Source organism: Myxocyprinus asiaticus, chromosome 38 (genome assembly GCF_019703515.2).
Source record: "Myxocyprinus asiaticus isolate MX2 ecotype Aquarium Trade chromosome 38, UBuf_Myxa_2, whole genome shotgun sequence".
In the NCBI taxonomy this organism is placed as follows: domain Eukaryota; kingdom Metazoa; phylum Chordata; class Actinopteri; order Cypriniformes; family Catostomidae; genus Myxocyprinus; species Myxocyprinus asiaticus.
In genome coordinates this window covers 6,547,534-6,570,351 of record NC_059381.1, presented here as the reverse complement: position 1 = coordinate 6,570,351, position 22,818 = coordinate 6,547,534, and the positions used below count along the sequence as shown (strand labels likewise).

The window sequence follows — 22,818 nt, the reverse complement described above, 5'->3', positions numbered from 1 at the left end:
TGGGTTCCTTCGTCCCTGAGTTGCCCATCTCAGGGGCGCTTTGAGGACCTCCGTGGGTTCTCAGGCACCAGCTGTGAGACGGGTGGCGTCTGCTTCCTGCTGTGGGCTCCACGCCAGGGCCGCGCCGAAGGGGCGGGCTGCGGTGGAGCCGGTGACACCCATGGTGACGAGCAGATGGGGTGCGGGATATTGAGCTGCGCCGGGGAAGGATGTGCCGGATTGCCTCCGTCTGCTGCTTCACCGCCGAGAACTGCTGGGCAAAGTCCTCGACGGTGTTGCCGAATAGGCCAGCCTGGGAAATGGGGGCAGCAAGGAACCGTGTCTTGTCGGCCTCACCCATCTCGACCAGGTTGAGCCAAAGGTGGCGCTCCTGGACCACTATTGTGGCCATCGTCCACCCGAGAGGCCGCGCCGTGACCTTCGTCGCTCGGCGAGCGAGGTCGGTCGCCGAGTGCAGTTTCTGCATCAAATCTGGGGCGGAACTACCCTCGTGCAGTTCTTTTAATGCCTTGGCTTGGTGGACCTGCAGGAGAGCCATGGTGTGCAGGGCAGAGGTGGCTTGTCCAGCAGCGCTGTAGGCTTTAGCTATCAGGGACGACGTGAGCCTACAGGACTTGGACGGGAGCTTAGGGCGTCCGCGCCAGGCGGCGGCGCTCTGCGGGCATAGGTGCACCGCGAGTGCCTTATCCACCGGGGGAATCGCCGTATAGCCCCTGGCCGCCCCACCATCAAGGGTAGTGAGAGCGGGGGAACTGCAGAATCGGGGCCGGGCAGTAAAAGGTGCCTCCCATGATTTCGTCAGCTCCTCGTGCCCTTCCGAGAAGAATGGCACTGAAGCCCAGGAACCATTCATCAAGCCGCGAGGGTTCAGGGGAGAGAGGAGGGTTCCACTCTAACCCGACGCTCGCGGCCGCCCGGGAAAGCATGTCCATCATTTCGGCATTGGCCTGTGACTGGGCAATCATCCCCGAAGGGGGAAGCCCAGCTGAGGCTTCTGCGTCCGACTGGACAAGCCCGCTCTCCGATGCTGCGTTCGAGAACTCATCATCTTCGCGGGCTCTGAACACAAAGCCAGACTCGCCATGAGACGGGCCGGCGAACTCATCCGGAAGCCTGATTGGGGCAGACAAGCGTGCTGGGGAATGGGAGGTCCGCGGGGGGATACCCGGCGGAGACGATCCCATTGGGGTCCCCAAATCGCCCTTGCTTTCTTACGAAAGCAAGCCGCGACCGCAACGTTGCCATGGTCATGTTCTCGCAGTGAGAACATGAACCATCCATATACGCTGCCTCCGTGTGGGTCGTGCCCAGAAACGAAAGACAGCGATCACGACCATCTGAAGTTGAGAGATAACAACCGTAACCAGGAATAATACACAATTGGAAGGCATCTTTAAAAAGATGCGTCTTTAAAAAGACGTTCCGTGTGTGCCACTTTTTTAGAGAAATATATACTCTTTTAGAGGAGAAAAAAGCTCTTTCAGAAAATATACTCTCTTGTTTTTCTGCCTAAGCACCCAGGGGTGTTCTCTGCAGTGCACCAGTGCAGAGGAGGGAGAAGCCGCTGAAATGTGCTGTCAGATCCAGCAGAGGTGGATGAACAGTAGGATTCAGCTCAATGAGCATGACCGTTCGGCTCCGAAGAGAAAATCTGAATGAGTGGTTGCATACCAGCTTGTTTTATACCCGTATGTCCGGGGGAGTGGCATGCAAATACCACTCGCCAATTTTCATTGGCCTTTTATCAAAGACCAGAGGTGCCTCGGGCTCCCAAGAGTGACCCCTAGTGTCACTACATCGACACAACGTCGAGTGAGTGACAGATAGGGAAGCCCAATTCCCACTACTTACTAGGTCCTAGTTGTGGCGCGGTTACTCACCTCAATCTGGGTGGCGGAGGACAAGTCTCAGTTGACTCCGCTTCTGAGACAGTCAGTCCACGCATTTTATCACATGGCTCGCTGTGCATGACACCGCGGAGACTCACAGCATGTGGAGGCTCATGCTACTCTTCGTTATCCACGCACAAATTACCACGTGCCCCACTGAGAGCGAGAACCACTAATCACGACCACGAGGAGGTTACCCCATGTGACTCTACCCTCCCTAGCAACCGGGCCAATTTGGTTGCTTAGGAGACCTGGCTGGAGTCACTCAGCACACCCTGGATTTGAACTCGCGACTGCAGGGGTGGTAGTCAGCGTCAATACTCGCTACCCAGGCCCCCTACAAATAATTTTTTTTTAAATGATGTTGCCATTTTTTTTATTTTATTTTTTTATTATTATTTATTTATTCAGTTTCATGTCCCCAGGTGCAAACATGCTGCTATGCTTACGATACCGTATTTCTCTCACAATGTCCTTTGTGTATACGTATGCATCTGGTTAAAAAAATAATTTACTAATAATAAGGGAATCAACCAAACTTTTATCAAATGGCATACACAATTACAATATACAAGGTACAGTCAGTAAATGTTTCTTTTGTCCTGCTGTGATCCCATCATTTTAATCTAGATGAATTGTAAAGCGTTCAGTTCTGGGATAGAGATACACTGTCCTCTTGTGGATATCTAAATCAAGTATGGCAAAAAATGCCTCAAATGTGATTGTGTGCAGATCTCCATGTGTGATCTTTAAAAGTGACCCTAAAATGAAGGTATTTCATTTAAATTAGGATTAATGTCTCGGTTTCTTTAAGCATTACTGAATGAGCTTATACATATGCTCCATTTACATGTTCAGTTAAGCTTTAGTGTTGTCATAAAACATACTGTTTTCTGTTCAGATTCAGAATAATGAAAAGAAATGGCATTTTTTTGCATAATCGTGCTATTGGTTCATATTATCTTAGGCACTTTGTAAAGCATCAGTGGTAAATGTATTTCAAATGCTCAATAGTAGTCTTTAACTTGTTTTTCTGCTGACATATTACCAAGTCTCAATTTAATCATTCAGTATAATTTTGATATCAATTGTATTATTTTTCTTCCATATAATTTCTGTATAATGTTAATAAGAAATGTTTCTTATAAACATGTTTAATTCGCATATATACAGTATCATTATACATTTTATTCTCATTATTCTAATAATAAAGTCATACACATCTGGGATGGCATGAGGGTGAGTAAATGATGAGAATTTTCATTTTGGGTGAACTATGCCTTTAAGGTGTTCATGTTGGTTTGTTGTTGGGCCAAGGTAGTCTACCAGCCTTTGCTAATTTGACCAAGGTGGTCTACCAGGTCAGCTTGAGTCCCACCACTTAGCACCAACTTGACCAGCTTGAAACCAAGTAAAATCACCTTAGAAGCTGATTTTAGCTGGGTTTCCTTTCAATTTGTCATTATGTCTTCAAAAAGTACAAAGAGTTCCTTGCACACACAAAAAAACAACAACAAAACAAAAATGTCAGCAAAAACAAGCAAAAAAGGTGAATTCAGGAAAATTGGGCCTCTTTTTCACATTTGTCATCTCAGTTATCTCTCTCAGCATTTAGAGGATTAAACAATGCACATGAAATAACTCTATTTACAGAATTAGAAATTATGTCGTTTACTGGAAGTCTGCAGCAATTTCAGACTTTATCTAAACACATAGAGACAACAGAGTTTGCCAATCTTTGTTTCCTCTTTTCATAGCCGAAAAATAACCGGGCCAGCACTGGTTTCCTGTATAGAAAACAACCATGGTGGGGGTGGGTGGGTGTTATCTAAATCAGTGGGCAGTCAGAGCTCCACAGAAATTCAATCGAGACATTCTGAATTTTGACGATTTGTGTTTTCGAAAGTTGTAAAAGCTACTCATGGCGGTTAAAACGATCTTCCTTTCACTTATAGTTGCGCATACATGCACTGGCGCGTTTAACGGTAAGTAAAAAAATATGAAAAGTGATGTCATTATATTTTATGTGTCACTGTATTTTGCCGATTCGCATTAACAATACGAATCGGCTATTAATTAAATATTGTTTACAAGTTGTGTTATAAGATGAACCGGCTAATATATAATGTTACTAGGTACTGCTGTAATTTAACAGTTTAATTTATTACAGTAATCCAAATGTTAGTGCTCTATATTATATGCCACTGCTCAGTGCTCTAAAAGTGTTTGTTAGTTTTTTTAGAATGGTGATCTTTCTGCCAATATACCAGTCAAATATTTGTATACACCTTCATTCTTTATTATGACTATTTGCATAATAATTTGTAGAACTTATTTGTTTTTTTTTTGTTTTTTTTTGTTTTTTTGTTTTTGGTCACAAAGTGTACCAAGATTGAAAAAATAAATGTATTATTATTGAATATTGATGAAGCTACATAATTTGTGTGAAAAGGAATAATAAGGGAGGCTTTTTATAAAAAAATAAATAATAAAAAATAAATTACACACACACACACACACATCTATGTTGTGCACTTATTGGCTGCTTTTCTTTATTATTTGGTTCTTTATTAAATGTTAGTTTTATAATGAAATAAATTAATATGGTGGAACAATTATATTTTTGTCTACAAAACTAATTTCAAACATTTAAGCATACGCCTTCAGATCAAAAGATTTTTAAGATCATGAGAAACATTTCAGTCAAGTGTTTCAAAACTTTTGACCCATAGTGTGTGTGTGTATATATATATATATATATGGTGGCAGGCCCCCAGGGGGGTTTCAGTGAAATTGTGCAAATATAGGTGAAATAGTTATAGGGCCATTTATTATCCCAAATGCTATCCTTTCACCTGTTGGACAGTTATTAAAAAACTTTTGATTTAATCACCTTGAACAAAACTGAAAATGACAAATAAATGTTTTGTCTTAAAAATAAATGTAATAATTTCAGGGATTCTCAATAGCTACATACTTTAAATTTGCCACATAAAAAAATAAAAATAAAATAAATAAAAAAAAAAATAAAAAAATATATATATATATATATATATATATATATATATATATATATATATATATATATATATATATATATATTAGATCAAATTACCTTAAAAATCAAACTTTAGATATTACATGTAATGACCTCATGGATCAGGAATATATTGCAGTGTATAGTGACAAACAGGTGTTAAGGAAAGTACTGTGGTAGTTTTTTTGCAGTTCAGTGTTTTTGGAGAAAATAAAATCAAAAGGGCCTTTAGCCCTGTTGTACCTTACATTTTAGATAAAGTAGCGTGCCCTTTAACTAGATTACAGCCCTGCATGCTCTTTTGTAAAGAAGAAATTAATATGTGTCATTTATATTAGTCTGTGAAACTAAATTCAAGCATTTAATCATTTGAGCATTTATGCGTAAGCTTTTAGATGAAAAGTTTTTTAAGATCATGACAAATATCAATTCAGTCAAATGAACTGTGTCCAGACTTTTGACTCGCAGTATATTCTGGAATGATTCATGAGCTAAAACGGGTGAAAAAGATCTTTAAAGACTTCCAGGCACCATAGAGAGGCTACTCCCATTATTCTTACCATGAAGGAAAAGTTCCTACACAGTATGTTTGCTTTGGCTGCAATTATTTAACTTAATCTTCGTCAAGGCCTCAGATGTGTTCCTTTTGCCTATATTTGTCTGGTAGTGTTATGAGAGCTTTGACTGATGCTTTTGTATTGTTGTTGTATGGTTGGTTACAGATAGTTCTGAACACAGTGTTCCAGCAACTGATGTACCAACTCACTACATTTATCCTCCAGATCAAGACCAGCCCAACCATTCCTTGCCTAATGAAAATCCCAAACCAGGTATATCCAGAAATCCTCACATTTTGATTCTCTTCCATCATTGTTCAGATTTTGAATTGATTTTGGGGTAAAACAGACATATATATACTGTTAAAAGTCTTGCAGTCATAGAAAGCAATCAAGTTCCTTAATAGATAAGCTGCAGCCAGTATCCTCAAAGGAAATGGCCTTGTGTTTGTTTGGCTAGGACTAGTATAACAAGGCCTTTGTCTGTCATTATTTATTTATTTTTGTCTTGTAGGGTTATGAGAGCTTTCACTAATGGTGTTGTGTCTCGGTATGTTTGTTTACAGTTGGACGCAGTTTCCCTATTAGACATTTCTATATTACCCAGACTGATGAGCCAATAGACTACAGTGACTATCAAGATCAGGAGTTGCTTGACTCTGCCTTAATTCCAAATAAGGCCCGTGAAGGTACGGTCTCCAGAATAAGAAGCAATCAGTGTCAACTGAGAACTGCACATGCATGTGACAACACTAACTAAGATGCTGTAAAATACAAGATTAAACCAGCCATTAGTGGCTGGGGTTATACAACTTTATATCTTTATCATGGTCTCTTATGGGTCTCAGTTGCTTTAATTTGTCTGGTAGCATTATGAGAACTTTAATTGATGGTGATGTGTTTTTGTATGTTTGTTTACAGTGCTAGTGCAGAGATTTAAGATGAATCACTCCGATGACTATCATGTTACATATCTGTGTAACAGAACTGAAATGGGCGCAGTGGAATGCAACCAGACTATACCATCCTTGGAGATATTTACTATCTCAAATGAGGCTGTGCTTTTCCTTGAAGGTCTGCTGGTCACACGTGTCATGCCCTCTTTCTACATCTTCCTCCTCCTCATTAGTATACCCCTAAACACATTGGCCTTGGTGACATTCACCTGTAGGATTCAAGCAAAGAAACCAGCTGTGTTTTACATGTCTCATCTGGCATGTGTGGACCTGCTCTTCACCTTGCTACTGCCTCTGAAGATCCACTACCACCTGAATGGTTCAGATTGGGTGTTTGGCGAGGTGGCGTGTCGTGTACTCAGTGCGGCTTACTACTGCTACATGTACTGCTCTATACTGCTGATGATGTGCATGAGTGTGGACAGACTGGTGGCCGTAGTGGTCCCTGTCGCCTCTCTATCCTGGCGGAGAGCGAGGAATGCTAAATGCGTATGTGTGCTAATCTGGCTGCTGGCACTCGCCGGCACGGTGCCACTTCTCTCCATAAGACAAACATTTAAGATCAAGAATGTGGGTGTCACCTGCCATGACGCACTTCTGCACGATGACCCTGCAGAGCAGCGGTACATTTACCTGTTCTTCATCCTTTCCTGCCTCTTCTTCTTCTTGCCACTGGTCATCACCTTGGTTAGCTACTCTACCATCATATATGTGCTCAGAGCCCAGTCTACCCAATTACCAATGTCATCCTCAAACAAACGAAGGAGAGCTGTGATTATGGCTATCGCTGTGGTGACAGTGTTTGTAGCATGCTTTGCACCAACCAATGGCATCCTGTTGTACCACTGCGTTCATCTGGCCACTGGAGGTCACAATGGGGCGGCAGATTCATCGTATGCAGCTTACATGTTGGCTGTGTGTGTTGGGAGTTCAAGTGTTTTCCTGGACCCTCTGCTGTACTACTATGGCTCGTCTCAGTGCAGACAGCAGATCAGCTCTGTGTTTTGGTGGCGAAAAGCAACCACACTATCAAACACATGCTCTCAGTCCAAATCAACTCACCTGAGCTGTGAGTACAGTCAGGCTCACATTAAGGTGTGAATTGTTCAGAAAAAGAGCTCATCAAATAATTGTATAAATGATAAGCAAGCACAAATGAGTGTGGTGTTCAGTGTTCAGTTGATTTCATCTGTGTGTGTATGTATGTGTGTATGTGTGAAAAGAGCCGGATAGTGACTTTTGTAATTCTGAAGGCAAAAAGTTAGATTAAGCTGTTATATTATGTATTATATGCATATAGATGCATTATAGTTTGTGCGTGTAGTCTAGCTTTAAGCTTAATAAGTTCACTCCACTGTAATTGGCAGTCTTAACCAACAGATGGAATTGACTTGTATGTATTCAGTGTTTTTCTATGTAGGAAACACATATTCCTATATTATTGTATTTTATAATGTACATATCTTTGTATACAATGTGTCATTGAATTTATATCTTAAAAACAGAGATGTCTTGTAAAGGTTTTCTAGTAATGGATTTCTGTTGCAATATTTTGGTATGCTACATTGCTAATTTAGCTTCCTCATTCCATATATTAATTTATAGATGAGTTATTTTTATGTGCCACTAAGCTGCAGTATTTCAAACACTGGAAATTGTGCAATGTATTGTGTGGGACGCATACTGTATTAAACTGGACATATTCTACTTTACTTTGGAGCATTTTAATATTTTTGCCAAAGATTAGCCTACATAGATATTAGCTATGTGAGTTTCTTGCACACTTATAATTTAGTTTTAATTTTCCACCCTTCCATGACCAAATATACGTTTTTGCAGCTTAAGTTTCATAAATTATCTGGGAGAGACACTTAAGTGTTTACCGTTATTACATGGGGGTACACACCCACCAAAACATTTCAATTAAGTAAATTATGATTTGTAACATTTTTTAAATGTTAAAACGATTGGAGCATGCGATGAGGCCAGGCTTTTCGAGGTACGACACCTTTACCTGACGAAATATATCAAAAAGTTAATAACAGCGGGGGAGCGATATCATGATATCATCGAGGTGTAGCCTATTGCTTACAGGTAAGACGCTGACTGTGTTTAGCGCTATGGCAAGCCATTATTATGGCAAGCCCTTATAGCTTTTTATTCATTCGCAGGATATGAATTGTTGATATCAACAATTCAGTTTTCACTAGTTAAAATTCTAATTCTTGATATCAAGAATGTAATTTTCACTAGAGAAAATGACAGTTGTTGATATCAATAATTACATTTCCACTAATAAAAACGTGAATTCTTGATATAAAAAATGACGTCATCACTCACATAAATCACATTCATGATATAAAAATGACATTATCACTCACAGAAATCACATTCTTGATATCAGAAATGGAATTTCAACTAGTAAATACCAACAATTCTTGATATCAGTAACAGAATTTTCACCAGTAACTTTCACACCGATATGTCATTCACTCCTATTCAAAACGCAATTATTGATATAAAAAATTAGTTTCTTACTAGTTGAATGTCCAATTTCACATATCAACAATTATTTTCTTACTAGTACTTTTTTTTTTTTTTTTTTTGATATCAAGAATGTAATTTCTACTAGTGGAAATGCCAATTTTTTATATCAACAATTGAATTCCAACTAGTAAAAATGGTCAATTTTGATATCAGTAATTCAGTTTTGTCTTTTAAAGCTTTTGGCTAACTATCCGTAATTATATTTTTGACATCTACAATTGCATTTTGATGAGTCACAATTATAATTTGACTAGCCAGTATGCTAATTTGAGATATCTGCAATTATAATTTGACTAGTAAGGAAGAACATTAAAGATATTTGTTAATATATTTTGCCTAGTCGAAATTGCATTTAAGATATCTGCAATGACGTCATGTCACACATCCACAAAGATGATTACAGATATCTGTAATTCAGTTTTGACTAGTCAAAATTATATTTTCATATCTCTAAATTGCCCTTACCCCTAGTTGACCTGCTGTGTTGTGAAGTGCAATGACTCTTCATTACGCACTGCCCCTCACTTCCTGTTGCTAACCCCTAGTGCTATGAAGCTGTTAAAGTAACTGGCTGCTAACAGAAAGATTAAGTCAATGCATGACAACTTAATAAACAATATCTTGATGCATTTATATATGTTAAAAGTAGAGCCCGACCGGTATGGGATTTTTGAGACCGAGACAGATACCGATTTTAGTGGGGGAAAATTCACCGATTACCGATATGGTGGCTGATATAGTTAATTTTTGAGCTGGAATGAAAACAGACCTTTTCTGTGTGGATTGTGCACCGATTTTGCACCGATATGGCTATGCAAAGGTACTCAGAAGGCTGCTTTCTTAAACAAATATTTTTATCAAAGAATATTTGAAATTATTTTTATACATTGTCAACAAATTCTAGAAATGAACACTGAGAAAATGAAGAATAAATAAAAATACAATAAATAGCTTAAAAAACATCAGTACTGTATGTTTAGTATCAGTCAGTTGCTGACCATTGAAATAAAGAATAAATAAAAATTACAATAAATAGCTTAAAAAACATCAGTACTGTATGTTTAGTATCAGTCAAATACTGACTATTTCAATACTGCCAGTCAATTAGGGACAGACTGTAAACAAAAAAAAAGAGAAGCATTTACACCTGCCGAGACAAAAACAGAGAAAAACAGCGATGTTACACCGTATTCTGCTATACAAGTTCAGGGGAAACTTTCAACGGTGGAAAACCAGGCTTTTAAATATTACATTTTGTAAATGCAACGCCTGGAAATGTTCAGTTGAAGGGGGTACCAAACTGTGAATCCTGAACAAAACAGTTTGGTGAATACATGTTTACACATTAACTTTCACTCAGCTGACAAGCAATGAAAGTAGCTATGTGGTTAGCTAGTTAGCTATAAGCTCGTTGTCACAGAGAGTAAAAGATGGACCAGCATTGCGTCTCACCAACTAGGTAACAGCGTAGCGTGAAATCAACACTCAATAGACACAATCCACCACCACACCGTTGTCTGCTGAGCTGCAAAAATATGCTCTGATGTTTACCTTTAAATCTGCAACATTGCTTACTGCACTGACAAACTATAGCTGGCTAACAGCAAACAGACATGAGTGACATGTTTGTCAGGGACAGGGTTAACGTTATATTAGTTATATTGAAAAGGGAAAATTATGAGGTCATTGTTTATTAACTTTCCAATATGTATTTCACAAACTGGTTAGCAGCTTAACGAAAAGACACCACTTAACTCCGCACCGCTTAACTCCGCCCTATCTGCAGAGCCACCGTCAGTTCAGAGTCAGCTCTGTAAACAATGGAGTCGGAGCGTGCTCTGCTGGACAAACTACGTAATGACACCAATTCTAAAGCATTGTTTTCTGCATTATATTTTCGGGAAAAAAGTTTTCATATCTGCACATATCGGTAAACATATACGCCGATACCGATATATCGGTGAAAGGCAAATATCGGCCGACCAATATATCGGTCAGGCCCTAGTTAAAAGGTCTCCAGTTAACTATGTGTAGCAAAGTGATTGTTATATGTTGCAGCACGGACCAATTTAAGTATAAATGATTAATAAAGACAACCAGAAACGGGTCTTTTGAATTTATTACTATACAATCTATAGAAATGTGAAATTGGGCAAATAAATTCATGATGTAGTTGTTTAATGCTTCAGAATCAAGGCACCCATGTTTTTAATCTTTAAGTTAAGTTGCTATTAAGCGGCTGTGAATTTCCTAGTTACTATATATTCTGAATTAATACATAGCCTATATTAATTAATGGTACTAACAATTAAATACATTTGTTTAATTAGTATATTAAACATGCTTGTGTATTATTTGCCAATACCGTTACAGCCCACTTGATGGCAGTGTGTAACAGCAACACTGAGAGAAGTACTGCTGTGTTGGAGTGATGAGGCATGGATCAATAAAGTTTGTTTCTAATAATTACATGCCCACTGTAGACATGCAATGTGCAATTGACCTTTGAGCTAATGTAGGGGTCCCTTCTGATTTTATTTGAGTTTATTTGGGAATGATGTCTGATACAAATCATTTTTACAAGTGATCCATCATCATTGTTCCTTATTATTGGATTTTAATTTATTTTTTAATTGCAAAATTCTGTTTAAAATAAACCAAACATGCAAGACTATCATTAAAAGATCAGTTCTTTATCAGACAAAATGGCGGACAGCAAACATTTTCAGGGGTAGGATTGTTTGTTTGTTTGTATTTTGCTAGTTTTTTAAGGCTGGGCTTAGCAGAGAGGCAGTCTGCATAAGCATTTTAGATATCTGTAAAGGAATTTTCACAAGAATCTTAATTTAAGAAATCTATTTTAAGATTCTTCCCAGTCAGATTAACAATTGCAGATATCTGCAAATAAAAATCTTCCTGGTCTGTAATCAATTTGAGATATCCATAAATATATTATTGATATCTTTAAATGAAAATTGACTAGTAATAATTCAAATTAAAGGTATCTCCTATAAATATTGACTAGTCATACATCCAATTCAAGATATCTACAACTATATTTTGCCTAGTCATATATAGTTTCAGATATCAAAAAATGTAATTAGGATATCTTTAAAGATGCAGAATTGTAGATATCTGTAATTGAATTATGACTAGTCATAACTATAATAAAGACATCTTTAATTAAGTTCTGACTAGTCATAATTCAATTACAGATATTTACAATTGATTTTATTACTAGTAACAACTTAATTAGCGATATCTTAAATTATAATTTGTACTAGTAATAAATCAATTGTAGATATCTATAATTACAATTTCTGCTAGGGAAAAACTCTATTGTAGATATCTGAAAATAGTTTTCAGTGCAAACCTATGGAAACAAATGACTGGTCAAAGTTGCATTGCAGATATCTTAAATGCTAATTATGTCTAGTCAAAAATGCGTTGTAGATATCTTAAATGTGAATTACTACTAGTCAAAAATGCACAACAGATATCTGAAATTGAATTTTTGACTAGTCAAACATAATTATGGATAGTCAAATCTGAATATGAAATAATAAAAGCGCCTGCCATAATTATAACATGTTGAAATGTAATTTTTACTAGTTAAAATGGTCATTTCAGATGATTCAGATCATAAATTCCTTTTTGGATACGTGCATAATAATGAGGAGTGCTTACGAGTTCCTTACGTACCTTATGAATATTCAAAAAGAGAACCGCTAATTAATCCCCACGATCCGTTTTCTCTGTCCTTTATAAACCGCGCTTTTGTTTTTCATATCAACAAAACATGGTGTAAATTATTTTTATATTTAATAACATCGTATGATTTTGGAATGTGTATCGAGATATGTCCATCTGCAGAGCCGCGAGCCACTGCAGTTTCAGGACCGATGCGGTGTTATAGTAGATTAGCGCTATCTACCGTTAGGAGTGTAATTTCTTACATTTGTTTGCTTTTTTAGATTTAAAATGTGCTGTTTTACATCGATTTCGATTTGATTACGATCTAAAACATTTAATGGTAGCCTTTTCAACACTTACATGTGTTAACATTAGTTAATGCAGTGTTTCATGAATTAATTCTTTTATTTGTATTTATTTATTTATTTTAACAGCATTTATTAATCTGTTAATGTTAATGGATAAAACATTGTTCTTCTTTCATTTATATTTTATGAACTAATGTTGACATTTACAACTTCTAATTTAAAAAATATTAGTAAATGTTGAAATTAACATTAACCAAGATTAAAAATGCTGTAAAATTATTGCTCATTTTATTTCCTTCCTGGACATACATTTACAAAGAGTTGAATGGGCATTTAATGTCATATGTATATAATCATATCAAATTCAAAATAAACATTCAATTACAAAGCCTAACAAAACATGTAAATTGCACAAAAAAAAAAAAAAAAAAAAAGAATATATATATATATATATATATATATATATATATATATATATATATATATATATATATATATATATATATATATATATATATATATATATATATATATATATATATATATATATATATATATATATATATATATATTACATAATTAATAAGAAATGTAAATAATAATAAATTATACTAAAATAATTATTTAAACAACAAAGGCTTGAGTGACTCAAAACAAAAGTATTTTTTAAAAATACAACCCAATCACTAATCGAACTGTTTCCAGATTAGTATTCGTTATGACAACCAAATTAAGCTTCTAGAAGAATAATGAGAAATACATGTATACAGATCCAGTAGTTCAGGAAAAACACTTAGATTAATAAAGTAATTGTTTGCCAAAAATGCTATAGATTTAATAAAATTTAGACAGCAACTTACCATGCTCTCAGACATGACTGTTCTGTCATTAGCTCTGCATGTAACATCAGTCTGGAGACTGCGGGCCTGAAACTGCTGTGACTTAAGGCCGATTTATACTTCTGCGGCAAACGGCTCTGCGGCTCAGCAGATATATACTATTGTGTGTAATGTATCTGTGTGCTGTTGATAAATGTATGAAAACGTGTTCGCTTTGCATAAAATTGTAGGCTAAATTAATGTTTGGGAATTAGGAACAAGGAGGTGTAGATATAAAAATCTAACAACATGTTACTATGTGAACTTGATTGAGCTCACCTGGTGTGTGCCTGTGTGTGTAAAGAAGCCCTGAAAATAATAGTTTTCACGTTTTACTTTTTACTTAACATTTGAGAAAATAAATTGGCTAAATTATTATTTATTATATTAACTATTATTATTATTATTACTATTATTAAATTATTATTTTATGCACTTTAGTTTAAAATGGAATGGACTAATTTGACAGCCAGGAATGTTCTTTTCAATAATAACACGGTGCTGTCGCGTTTATCTGTGTAGTTGCGCCATCTTGTGGACTTAGGAAACAATGTCAATCTGCATTTTTTTATGTGCATTTCTGAATATCCGACTAAAGAAAATGCGAATCATTGCGCGTTTCCATCCACTACGGTATGCGCATTATCTTGACGGAGGCCGCCTTGTCATGATGAAGCCTGTTGCTTCAGAGAGAGTTATTTGTAGTGTTGGACATCATTTTGTCAAATGCTGCCGAAGAATTAGTGTAATATCTCATATAATGAGGGCTGAAATGGATGCTATGTCCATACGCCAGCACCTCCATGTACAGCTACCTACAAGCGCCCGCGCTCAAAATGACTATGCGAGTTTAAACTTCCGAATGTCAAGGGCTATTTAGGAAGAATTGTGCGCCAAGGTCGGACCTTTTGTTGGGCCAGTCACATCAAGCACACCGATACAAATCGATGATCATAATGCCATCATCGCACTTTACATGCACAAATGGTCAAAATACATCATCAATATTCAAATAAACAGTTTCCATCACCTTAATGCACATTTTAACTAATGCGAAACTATAGAAAATCCACCTCCTAGCGCATTAAATTTAAAGCGAACTATAAGAGTTTATTTGCATATCAAGCATTTCCATTAAGGATTTCTTATACACGTTTTCAAAATGCACATCAAAATTGTTGGATGGAAACCCGGTCAATTTAAATAGCCTATCTGGTGATGTGAAAATTCGAATTTACTTCGAATTTTGATCATATTTAAGGTAAAAATGTGAATTTAATCTATTAGCCCTGTTGACAGCACTAACAATTACCTTGGCTATAACATGCCTTTCCATCCAACTATTTTTATGCACATTTTGAAATTGCTTTTCTAGATTTTCTAGAGTTTCAAGATATATATTTATATATACACACACATACATACATACACTGGCAGCCAAAAGTTTGGAAAAATTTACAGATTTTGCTGTTTTGGAAGGAAATTGGTACTTTAATTCACCAAAGTGGCATTCAGCTGATCACAAATTATAGTCAGGACATCACTGAAAAAAGTCATTTTTGATCAAATCTAGACAGGCCTCATTTCCAGCAGCCATCACTCCAACACCTTATTCTTGAGTAATCATGCTAAATTGCTAATTTGGTTCTAGAAAATCACTTGCCATTATATCAAACACAGTTGAAAGCTATTTGGTTCGTTAAATGAAGCTTAACATTGTCTTTGTGGTTTTTTTTTTTTTGAGTTGTCACAGTATGCAATAGACTGGCATGTCTTAAGGTCAATATTAGGACAAAAATGGCAAAAAAGAAACAGCTTTATCTAGAAACTCATCAGTCAATCATTGTTTTGAGGAATGAAGGCTATACAATGCTTGAAATTGCCAAAAAAACTGAAGATTTAATTCAAAGGTGTACACTACAGTCTTCAAAGACAAAGGACAACTGGCTCTAACAAGGACAGAAAGAGATGTGTCAGGTCAGATGTTCAACTAAACAAGAGGATAAGTACATCAGAGTCTCTAGTTTGAGAAATAGACGCCTCACATGTCCTCAGCTGACAGCTTCATTGAATTCTACCCGCTCAACACCAGTTTCATGTACAACAGTAAAGAGAAGACTCAAGGGTGCAGTCCTTATGGGAAGAATGGCAAAGAAAAAAACACTTTTGAAACAGAAAAACATAAAGAAAAGGTTAGAGTGGGCAAAGAAACACAGACATTGGACAACAGATAATTGGAAAAGAGTGTTATGGATCTTAACCCCATTGAGCTTTTGTGGGATCAGCTAGACTGTAAGGTGCGTGAGAAGTGCCTGACAAGACACACCTATGGCAAGTGCTACAGGAAGCGTGGGGTGAAATGTCACCTGAGAATCTGGACAAATGACAGCTAGAATGCCAAGAATCTGCAAAACTGTCATTGCTGCACGTGGAGGAGTTTTTGATTTTTTGAAGTAGTTTATGAAGTTCTGAACATTTTTTTTTTTTTTAAATTGTAAATTGTATAATTAAGAGACCATTGCAAAAGTATCAGTTTCTCTGGATGTACTATTTATAGGTATGTGTTTGAGTAAAATTAACATTTTTGTTTTATTCTATAAACTGCTGACAATATTTCATTATAAAAATAGTTATTTAGAGCATTTATTTGCAGAAAATGACAACTGGTCAAAATAACAAAAAAGATACTGTGTTTTCTGACCTTGAGTAATGCAAAGAAAACAAGTTCATATTCATTTTTAAACAACACAATACTAATGCTTTAACTTTAGAAGAGTTCAGAAATCACATTGCTGTTGGGCGACTTTATGCCACTCCTGGTGCAAAAATTCAAGTAGCTCGGCTTTGTTTGATGGCTTGTTACCATCCATCTTCCTCTTGATCCTCTTGAGATATATATATATATATATATATATATATATATATATATATATATATATATATATATATATATAGTGCAGTAAAAATGCCTTAACTCAGCAAACCTGACCTTCTGTCACACTCGCTTCAGGTGGTCCCACTCTATAAATCTCCCGCTACACATAAATTGATTTGTAAAGACAGTCAGGAGCACCAAGTGTCTTGGTCTGCACATCACAGATGACCACACCTTGTCCCTCATCGCCACCTCACAAGCCAAGAAATCACATCTCCACTTTCTGTGGTGACTGAGTAGGGCAAACCTCGCCCCACTTATTCTCTTCAGAGGAAACATTAAATGCACCCTATCCACATTTATCACTGTATGGACTGAAAATTGCAATGTTTCAGACCGTAAAACCCTGCACTGTTTTGTGAGAATGGCAGAAATAACTACAACAAATTTCCACTTTGTACTATTGCTAGTGACATTTGCACGTACAACAGATTTTCCGTGTTCTCTCCCATATATTGTTTTTGTTTTTTTATTTATTTATTACAGTGTGTACTATACTCTCAAAAGACAACATGCTCAGTGGTGATAATATTATAATACATACAGTACAACAAACTATCAAATATAAATACAAAGGCAAATTTGTACTCTTAGTCTTACAGCTCATTCAGTAATGTAATGGACCCATGGATATTAACAAAACTGGAATATAAAGTCATTCAAATAGCCTACACTGTTGAAGAGCTACAAGAAAGTCTGTTAAACTCTGTCACATTTTGATATTACTCAATAAATAGACATGCCAAACCCCACAATTATTTATCCATCTCTCATCTCATTCTGAACTGTTACAGTAAGTGTGTCGATAACAGCATCCGTTCTCATGGGCTCTGTGGGTTGTATTATAGAAGCTAAATGGGCTAAATTGAGACTGAAAGTCTAATGATGTCACATTCTGGTATCTCCATGCAGGAGAGAGAGCACTCACTCGGAAGAGAATGACAAATAAGGACACTAACCGGACATGTCTTTTTAGAGACTCTAAAGTAATACATTTTCTTTAAAATAAATTTAAGTTAGACAAATAGACGATATTATGTTCTGAAACTTTTTTCTTTTATAAACCGCCAGCTTATCAGTGCTAATGGGGGTGAAAACTGTCTTGCTTTCAATTATAGTTGCTCAAATGTTCACTGCCATCTTTAACGGTAAGTGCTGCACATCAGTTATCATAAACATTTTTATTTTATGCCTTGTAAATGTGATTTAACTGAATGTAGATAGGCGGTTGAAACCTTTCTTATGAGTGTTAGGAAGCGTCACTTGTTGGTTGCTGGTTTAAAATGTGACCATTTTGGGCCATAGGTCACAGTGCATGTTTTTCTCCAGTTTTATCTTCTTTAATACAAAGTGGGGATCTTGCCTTTCAAAAGTACTGTTGCAGCAGTATGGTACACTGTTGGTATGGTAAAAGCATGGAACTTTGACATACCATATTAGTGAATAATTATACATCATATATAACTCATATACCATAGTACTTGCATGGTACTTCAAAGTACTTCACCATAGGACAAATGTAGCTCAAGTTCAGACAGTAAGTGAGCAACACATTGTGGTATCAACGCAATGAGGCACAAATTCCCTTTTCCAAACTTTCACTGTACCTAAGTGGTTGTCCGAACTCCACCCAAGCCAAGGCGTCTCAGCAAAATGGCATATTGCCTATATTTGTCTAGTTGTGTGTGAGTTACCACTGATGGTGTTTTGGTATGTTTGGTTACAGAGAGCTCTATAAGCAGTTTTTTACAGACTGAAGAGCCAATAGAAGGCATTTATTCCCCAAACATGAACTCTTCCTCAGATCCTGATGATCCCGAATCAGGTAAAGTATTCAGAACACCTACAAAAGCCAGAAAGAGCAGCTTTAAGTATTTGTGAAATGCAACCAGACAAGTCTTTTAGGTGTGATCTATGTGCTTTTATTTCTCTGGTAGTGTTATCATAGCTTTCACTAATGCTTATGTGTTTTCATATGTTTGATTACAGATATCTCTGAACACAGTTTAGCTGATACAAAAGCAATTTAAAAAAAAAATTCTCCAAAAGATCGGGACCTTGTAGACTATTCTTTATCTAGTGAAGAACCCACATGGGGTATAATACCCAGAAATCCGCTAAAAGCTGGAAAAAGTAAACAGTCTCATCAGAGCTGTGCACACGCTCTGGATAGGCTGAAATTAATATTAACTTTTTATAATTACAGCTTTGCATAAACAAATTCTTTCAAATGTCAATGATCCATTCCCCATTCCAGTTACTCCCCATTGCCCTAAAATTGAGCCTTGAGTCTGATTTTGTGTCTCTGCCATTATCTTGCAGATTTTGAATTGTATCTGAGGTAAACCAGACAAATATACTCTTGGAAGACTTGTAGGTACATAGAAAGCAATCAATCAATCAATCAGTCAATCAGTCACTCAAGGTCCTACTAGATAGGCTGCTGCCAGTAGTCTTAATGTAAAGGAAATGGCTCTGTGTTTGTCTTGGCAAGTCTTCAAAGCAAATGTTGTCAGAGTAGCCTTCATTTGTCCGGTAGTGTTACGAGAGCATTGACTGATGATATTATGTTATGACATGTTTAGGTACAGTTCACAAAGGAATGCGCAGTTTCAGTGCCTATGCTACAGAGCCAGAAGTTTACAATGAACAACAGATGATTTCCAAATCATTTAATAGGATGAATCAAGGTAAAGTATCCAGAACTGCTGTACAGGTACTAAGGAGAATAAGGAGCAACCCATTTCACCTTGGCACTGTACATGCATGTGAAATAAAACCAGAGTATATCAGAGTCATTAGGAATACCTTGGTATCATTTCTACTATCTATAAACAAATTTTTATTCATGGCAATTACTATAAAATGCAATCTTAAGCCATTATCTTACAGATTCTAGAATGATTTCTAATAGAAAGGCCGTTAACACTAAAAATGGCCTTGTGTTCATTTTGGCTGTGATTATTAAACCTAACACCTTCATCAAGGCCCCTGAGCTAATGTGCTTTCACCTTTATTTGTCTGGTAGTATATTGAGAGCTTTTACTAATGGTGTGTTTTAATATATTTTTGTGTTACAGAGCCACAGATTAGAAGTGCAGGTCTTGAAATCTCAAATGTGTCTCACTCTGATGACTATCATGTTACACATAAATGTAACAACACTGAAATTGGTTCAATGAAATGCAACCAGACTACAGCAGTCTCAGTGATTTTTGCCATCTCGAATGAGACCGGGCTCTTCCTCAAAGGTCTGCTGGTCACACGTGTCATGCCCTCTTTCTGCATCTTCCTCTTCCTCATTAGTATGCCCCTAAACACATTGGCCTTGGTGACATTCACCTGTAGGATTCAAGCAAAGAAACCAGCTGTGATCTTCATGTCTCACCTGGCATGTGTTGACCTGCTCTTCACCTTGCTGCTGCCTCTGAAGATCCACTACCACCTGAATGGTTCAGATTGGGTGTTTGGTGAGGTGGCATGTCGTGTACTCAGCGCGGCTTACTACTGCTACATGTACTGCTCTATACTGCTGATGATGTGCATGAGTGTGGACAGACTGTTGGCTGTGGTGTTTCCTGTCGCTTCTCTATCCTGGCGGAACACAAGGAAAGCAACCAGCGTATGTGTAGTGATCTGGCTGTTGGCAATCGCTGGCACAGTGCCACTTCTCTCCATAACGCAAACATTGAAGATCAAGTATGTTGGCATCACCTGTCATGACGTTCTGTACTACACACAGCAGAATGTGTACCTGTACCTGTTCTCCATCCTCTCCTGCCTCTACTTCATCTTGCCACTTGTCATCACCTTGGTGAGCTACTCTGCCATCATATATGTGCTCAGTGCCCAGTCTACCCAATTAGCAACAACATCCTCAAACAAACGAAGGAGAGCTGTGATTATGACTATCGCAGTGGTGACAGAGTTTGTGGCATGCTTTGCACCAACCAATGGCATCCTGTTGTACCACTGCATTCATCTGGCCACTGGAGGTCACAGTGGGGTGGCAGATTCATCCTATGCAGCTTACATGTTGGCTTTGTGTGCGGGGAGTTCGAGTGTTTTCCTGGACCCTCTGCTGTACTACTACGGCTCGTCTCAGTGCAGAAAGCAAATCAACTCTGTGTTTTTGTGGAGAAAGACAAAAAGAACAACCACATTATCTCTCAGTCACAGTGGCAGGCCATGCATTAAAAGTCTTGGCCCACAGTGTGATTCATGCCATTAAGAAAACACAGTTTCACAATGAATAAGACACCCTATACCTTTGGGCATCATACATTATGTCGCAGCTAACTAATAATACCAACTTTATAACAACATTTTAAAAACACATCCACGCATGAAAGCCAGAACTTGAAATGATACTTAATGCTCAAGCAAGCCTAATTTTAACTGCAGCATGACTGTTCTGTGAAATGAACGTCTCCCGAACAGATATTCAAAAATCATAATTTTTCATGTGAATCTACCAAGGAGGTCTATAATACTTGGAAAAATCAATCTAATAATATTTGCGATTTAAATGTTGCCTGCAATAAATTTCGTTTCATCAGGGTGCACGGTTATGCTGCGCTCCATGCAAGTTGGATGTGGGAAATTCCTACTTGATATCTCCGAACATAAATGTATTCCATTCCCCGATATTCGGAACTGCAATGCTCCCATTAGCTTAACAGGGGTTTGACCCTCATTGGAGATGTCTCCTAGCAACCCAACTGATAAACAATGCTGCAGCGCTAGCATTTGTGCTTCTGGTGTACGATTATCAAAAGAGATTATAATGTATTATACACCTGTTTCTGCAGGCATTTGTTAAATGAGCTTTAATATCATGTAATGTGGAAACGAACTCATTTATCGATATTACTTAATAAAGTGAATGTTTATCACTTACTTTGTATATTTTCCTGAGTGTCGACATGTTTGTGTGACATCATGCCCCTGCATCTCGGCGAAATCGGAGTTGAGAATTTCTGCACGAGCCTACAAGTTGTAATTCTAACTTCAAGATGGATTCCATTGCACTTTTCCTAGTAGCAAGTTGTCAAATCCGACTTTCTGAGTTGAATGGAATGCAGCACTTCTTTTCAAAACTTGATCTGACACTGAATGCTCCAGCAGCCTAATTTACACTTAGAAAACTCCTGATGTTGCTATAATAATGCAAAAAGCTCTTACCAATTTGCTTGAAGTGAAAATCAGTCCTCCTTTCATGATTAATAAATTAAGCAATCACATGGTCATGCAGAACATCTCAGATTTATAAATCCATAAGGATCTCTTTCTCAATGGTGATAGCGGCAGTAATGACAGTCGACTCATCAGTAAGATCTCACGCTCTTCGCTTTCAAGTTACGTCACTTAAAGCGTGATTGCGTCACTCAAGGCCAGCTAGAAGGCCTCGACTGGGACATATCCTAAATATCACACCCACCAAGAACAAATAAATCAATCTGATTGGCTGATGAATCTGACAATCTGACTTTAGTTGCCCATTCATTTGCACTGTTGAGGGATACTGTGGAATTCTGAAGGCCTGAGGGGGTGGAGCTCAAACTCACGCACTGCTTCGGCTAACGAGCTTGGCTTTGGGCATGTGATTTGTGAAACAGTTGTCACGCTTCGCTTGTAAGCATCAAGGAATAAATTCTGACTGGTTAAACTTTGCGTTTTTCCTCTATTTGTTTGTAGATTAATTAAGAGTGAAAAGCAATTAAAAATACATTGGCAAAAAGGTGATTGAGAATGAAAGGATGAAAAATATTTATTTATTTGGCATGTTAGGCCAGCAGAGAAGGCTATGCTGGCCCTGAGAATTTGCCACTGCTCACTCAAAATCAACTTACCTGAGCCATGTGTAAAGACAGGGTCGCATAAAGGTGTGAATTGTTCAGAAAAAGAGTTAATGAAATCATTTGTTTAATTTTTTTTTTTTTTTTTCATTTATTGTAATCACGGGCGTCACTTTGTTTTAAAAAGTGGTAGGGACATTTGGGGGGTAATGTCACAAAG

The 22,818-nt window shown here is 37.3% G+C and overlaps 2 protein-coding genes across 4 annotated transcripts; both read left to right on the top strand.

The window, feature by feature from the left end:
* Positions 1–3,716: 3,716 nt before the first annotated feature.
* On the top strand, positions 3,717–8,151 carry LOC127428738 (proteinase-activated receptor 1-like). Its single transcript, XM_051677318.1, has 4 exons — positions 3,717–3,874; positions 5,649–5,756; positions 6,050–6,172; positions 6,405–8,151. The coding sequence occupies exons 1-4, from the start codon at positions 3,811–3,813 to the stop codon at positions 7,538–7,540; spliced, it is 1,431 nt and encodes a 476-aa protein (XP_051533278.1). The 5' UTR covers positions 3,717–3,810; the 3' UTR covers positions 7,541–8,151.
* Positions 8,152–17,692: 9,541 nt separating this feature from the next.
* On the top strand, positions 17,693–22,331 carry LOC127428858 (proteinase-activated receptor 1-like). 3 transcript variants are annotated; one of them, XM_051677499.1, is made up of 5 exons: positions 17,693–17,786; positions 17,872–17,948; positions 18,527–18,625; positions 19,386–19,490; positions 19,881–22,331. In XM_051677499.1, the coding sequence occupies exons 2-5, from the start codon at positions 17,885–17,887 to the stop codon at positions 21,029–21,031; spliced, it is 1,419 nt and encodes a 472-aa protein (XP_051533459.1). In that variant the 5' UTR covers positions 17,693–17,786; positions 17,872–17,884; the 3' UTR covers positions 21,032–22,331. The 3 variants fall into 3 exon arrangements, with proteins under 3 accessions (XP_051533459.1, XP_051533458.1, XP_051533460.1); XM_051677498.1 differs by having other exon boundaries at positions 17,703–17,948; XM_051677500.1 differs by lacking the exons at positions 18,527–18,625; positions 19,386–19,490 and having other exon boundaries at positions 17,703–17,948.
* The last annotated feature ends 487 nt before the right edge of the window (positions 22,332–22,818 follow it).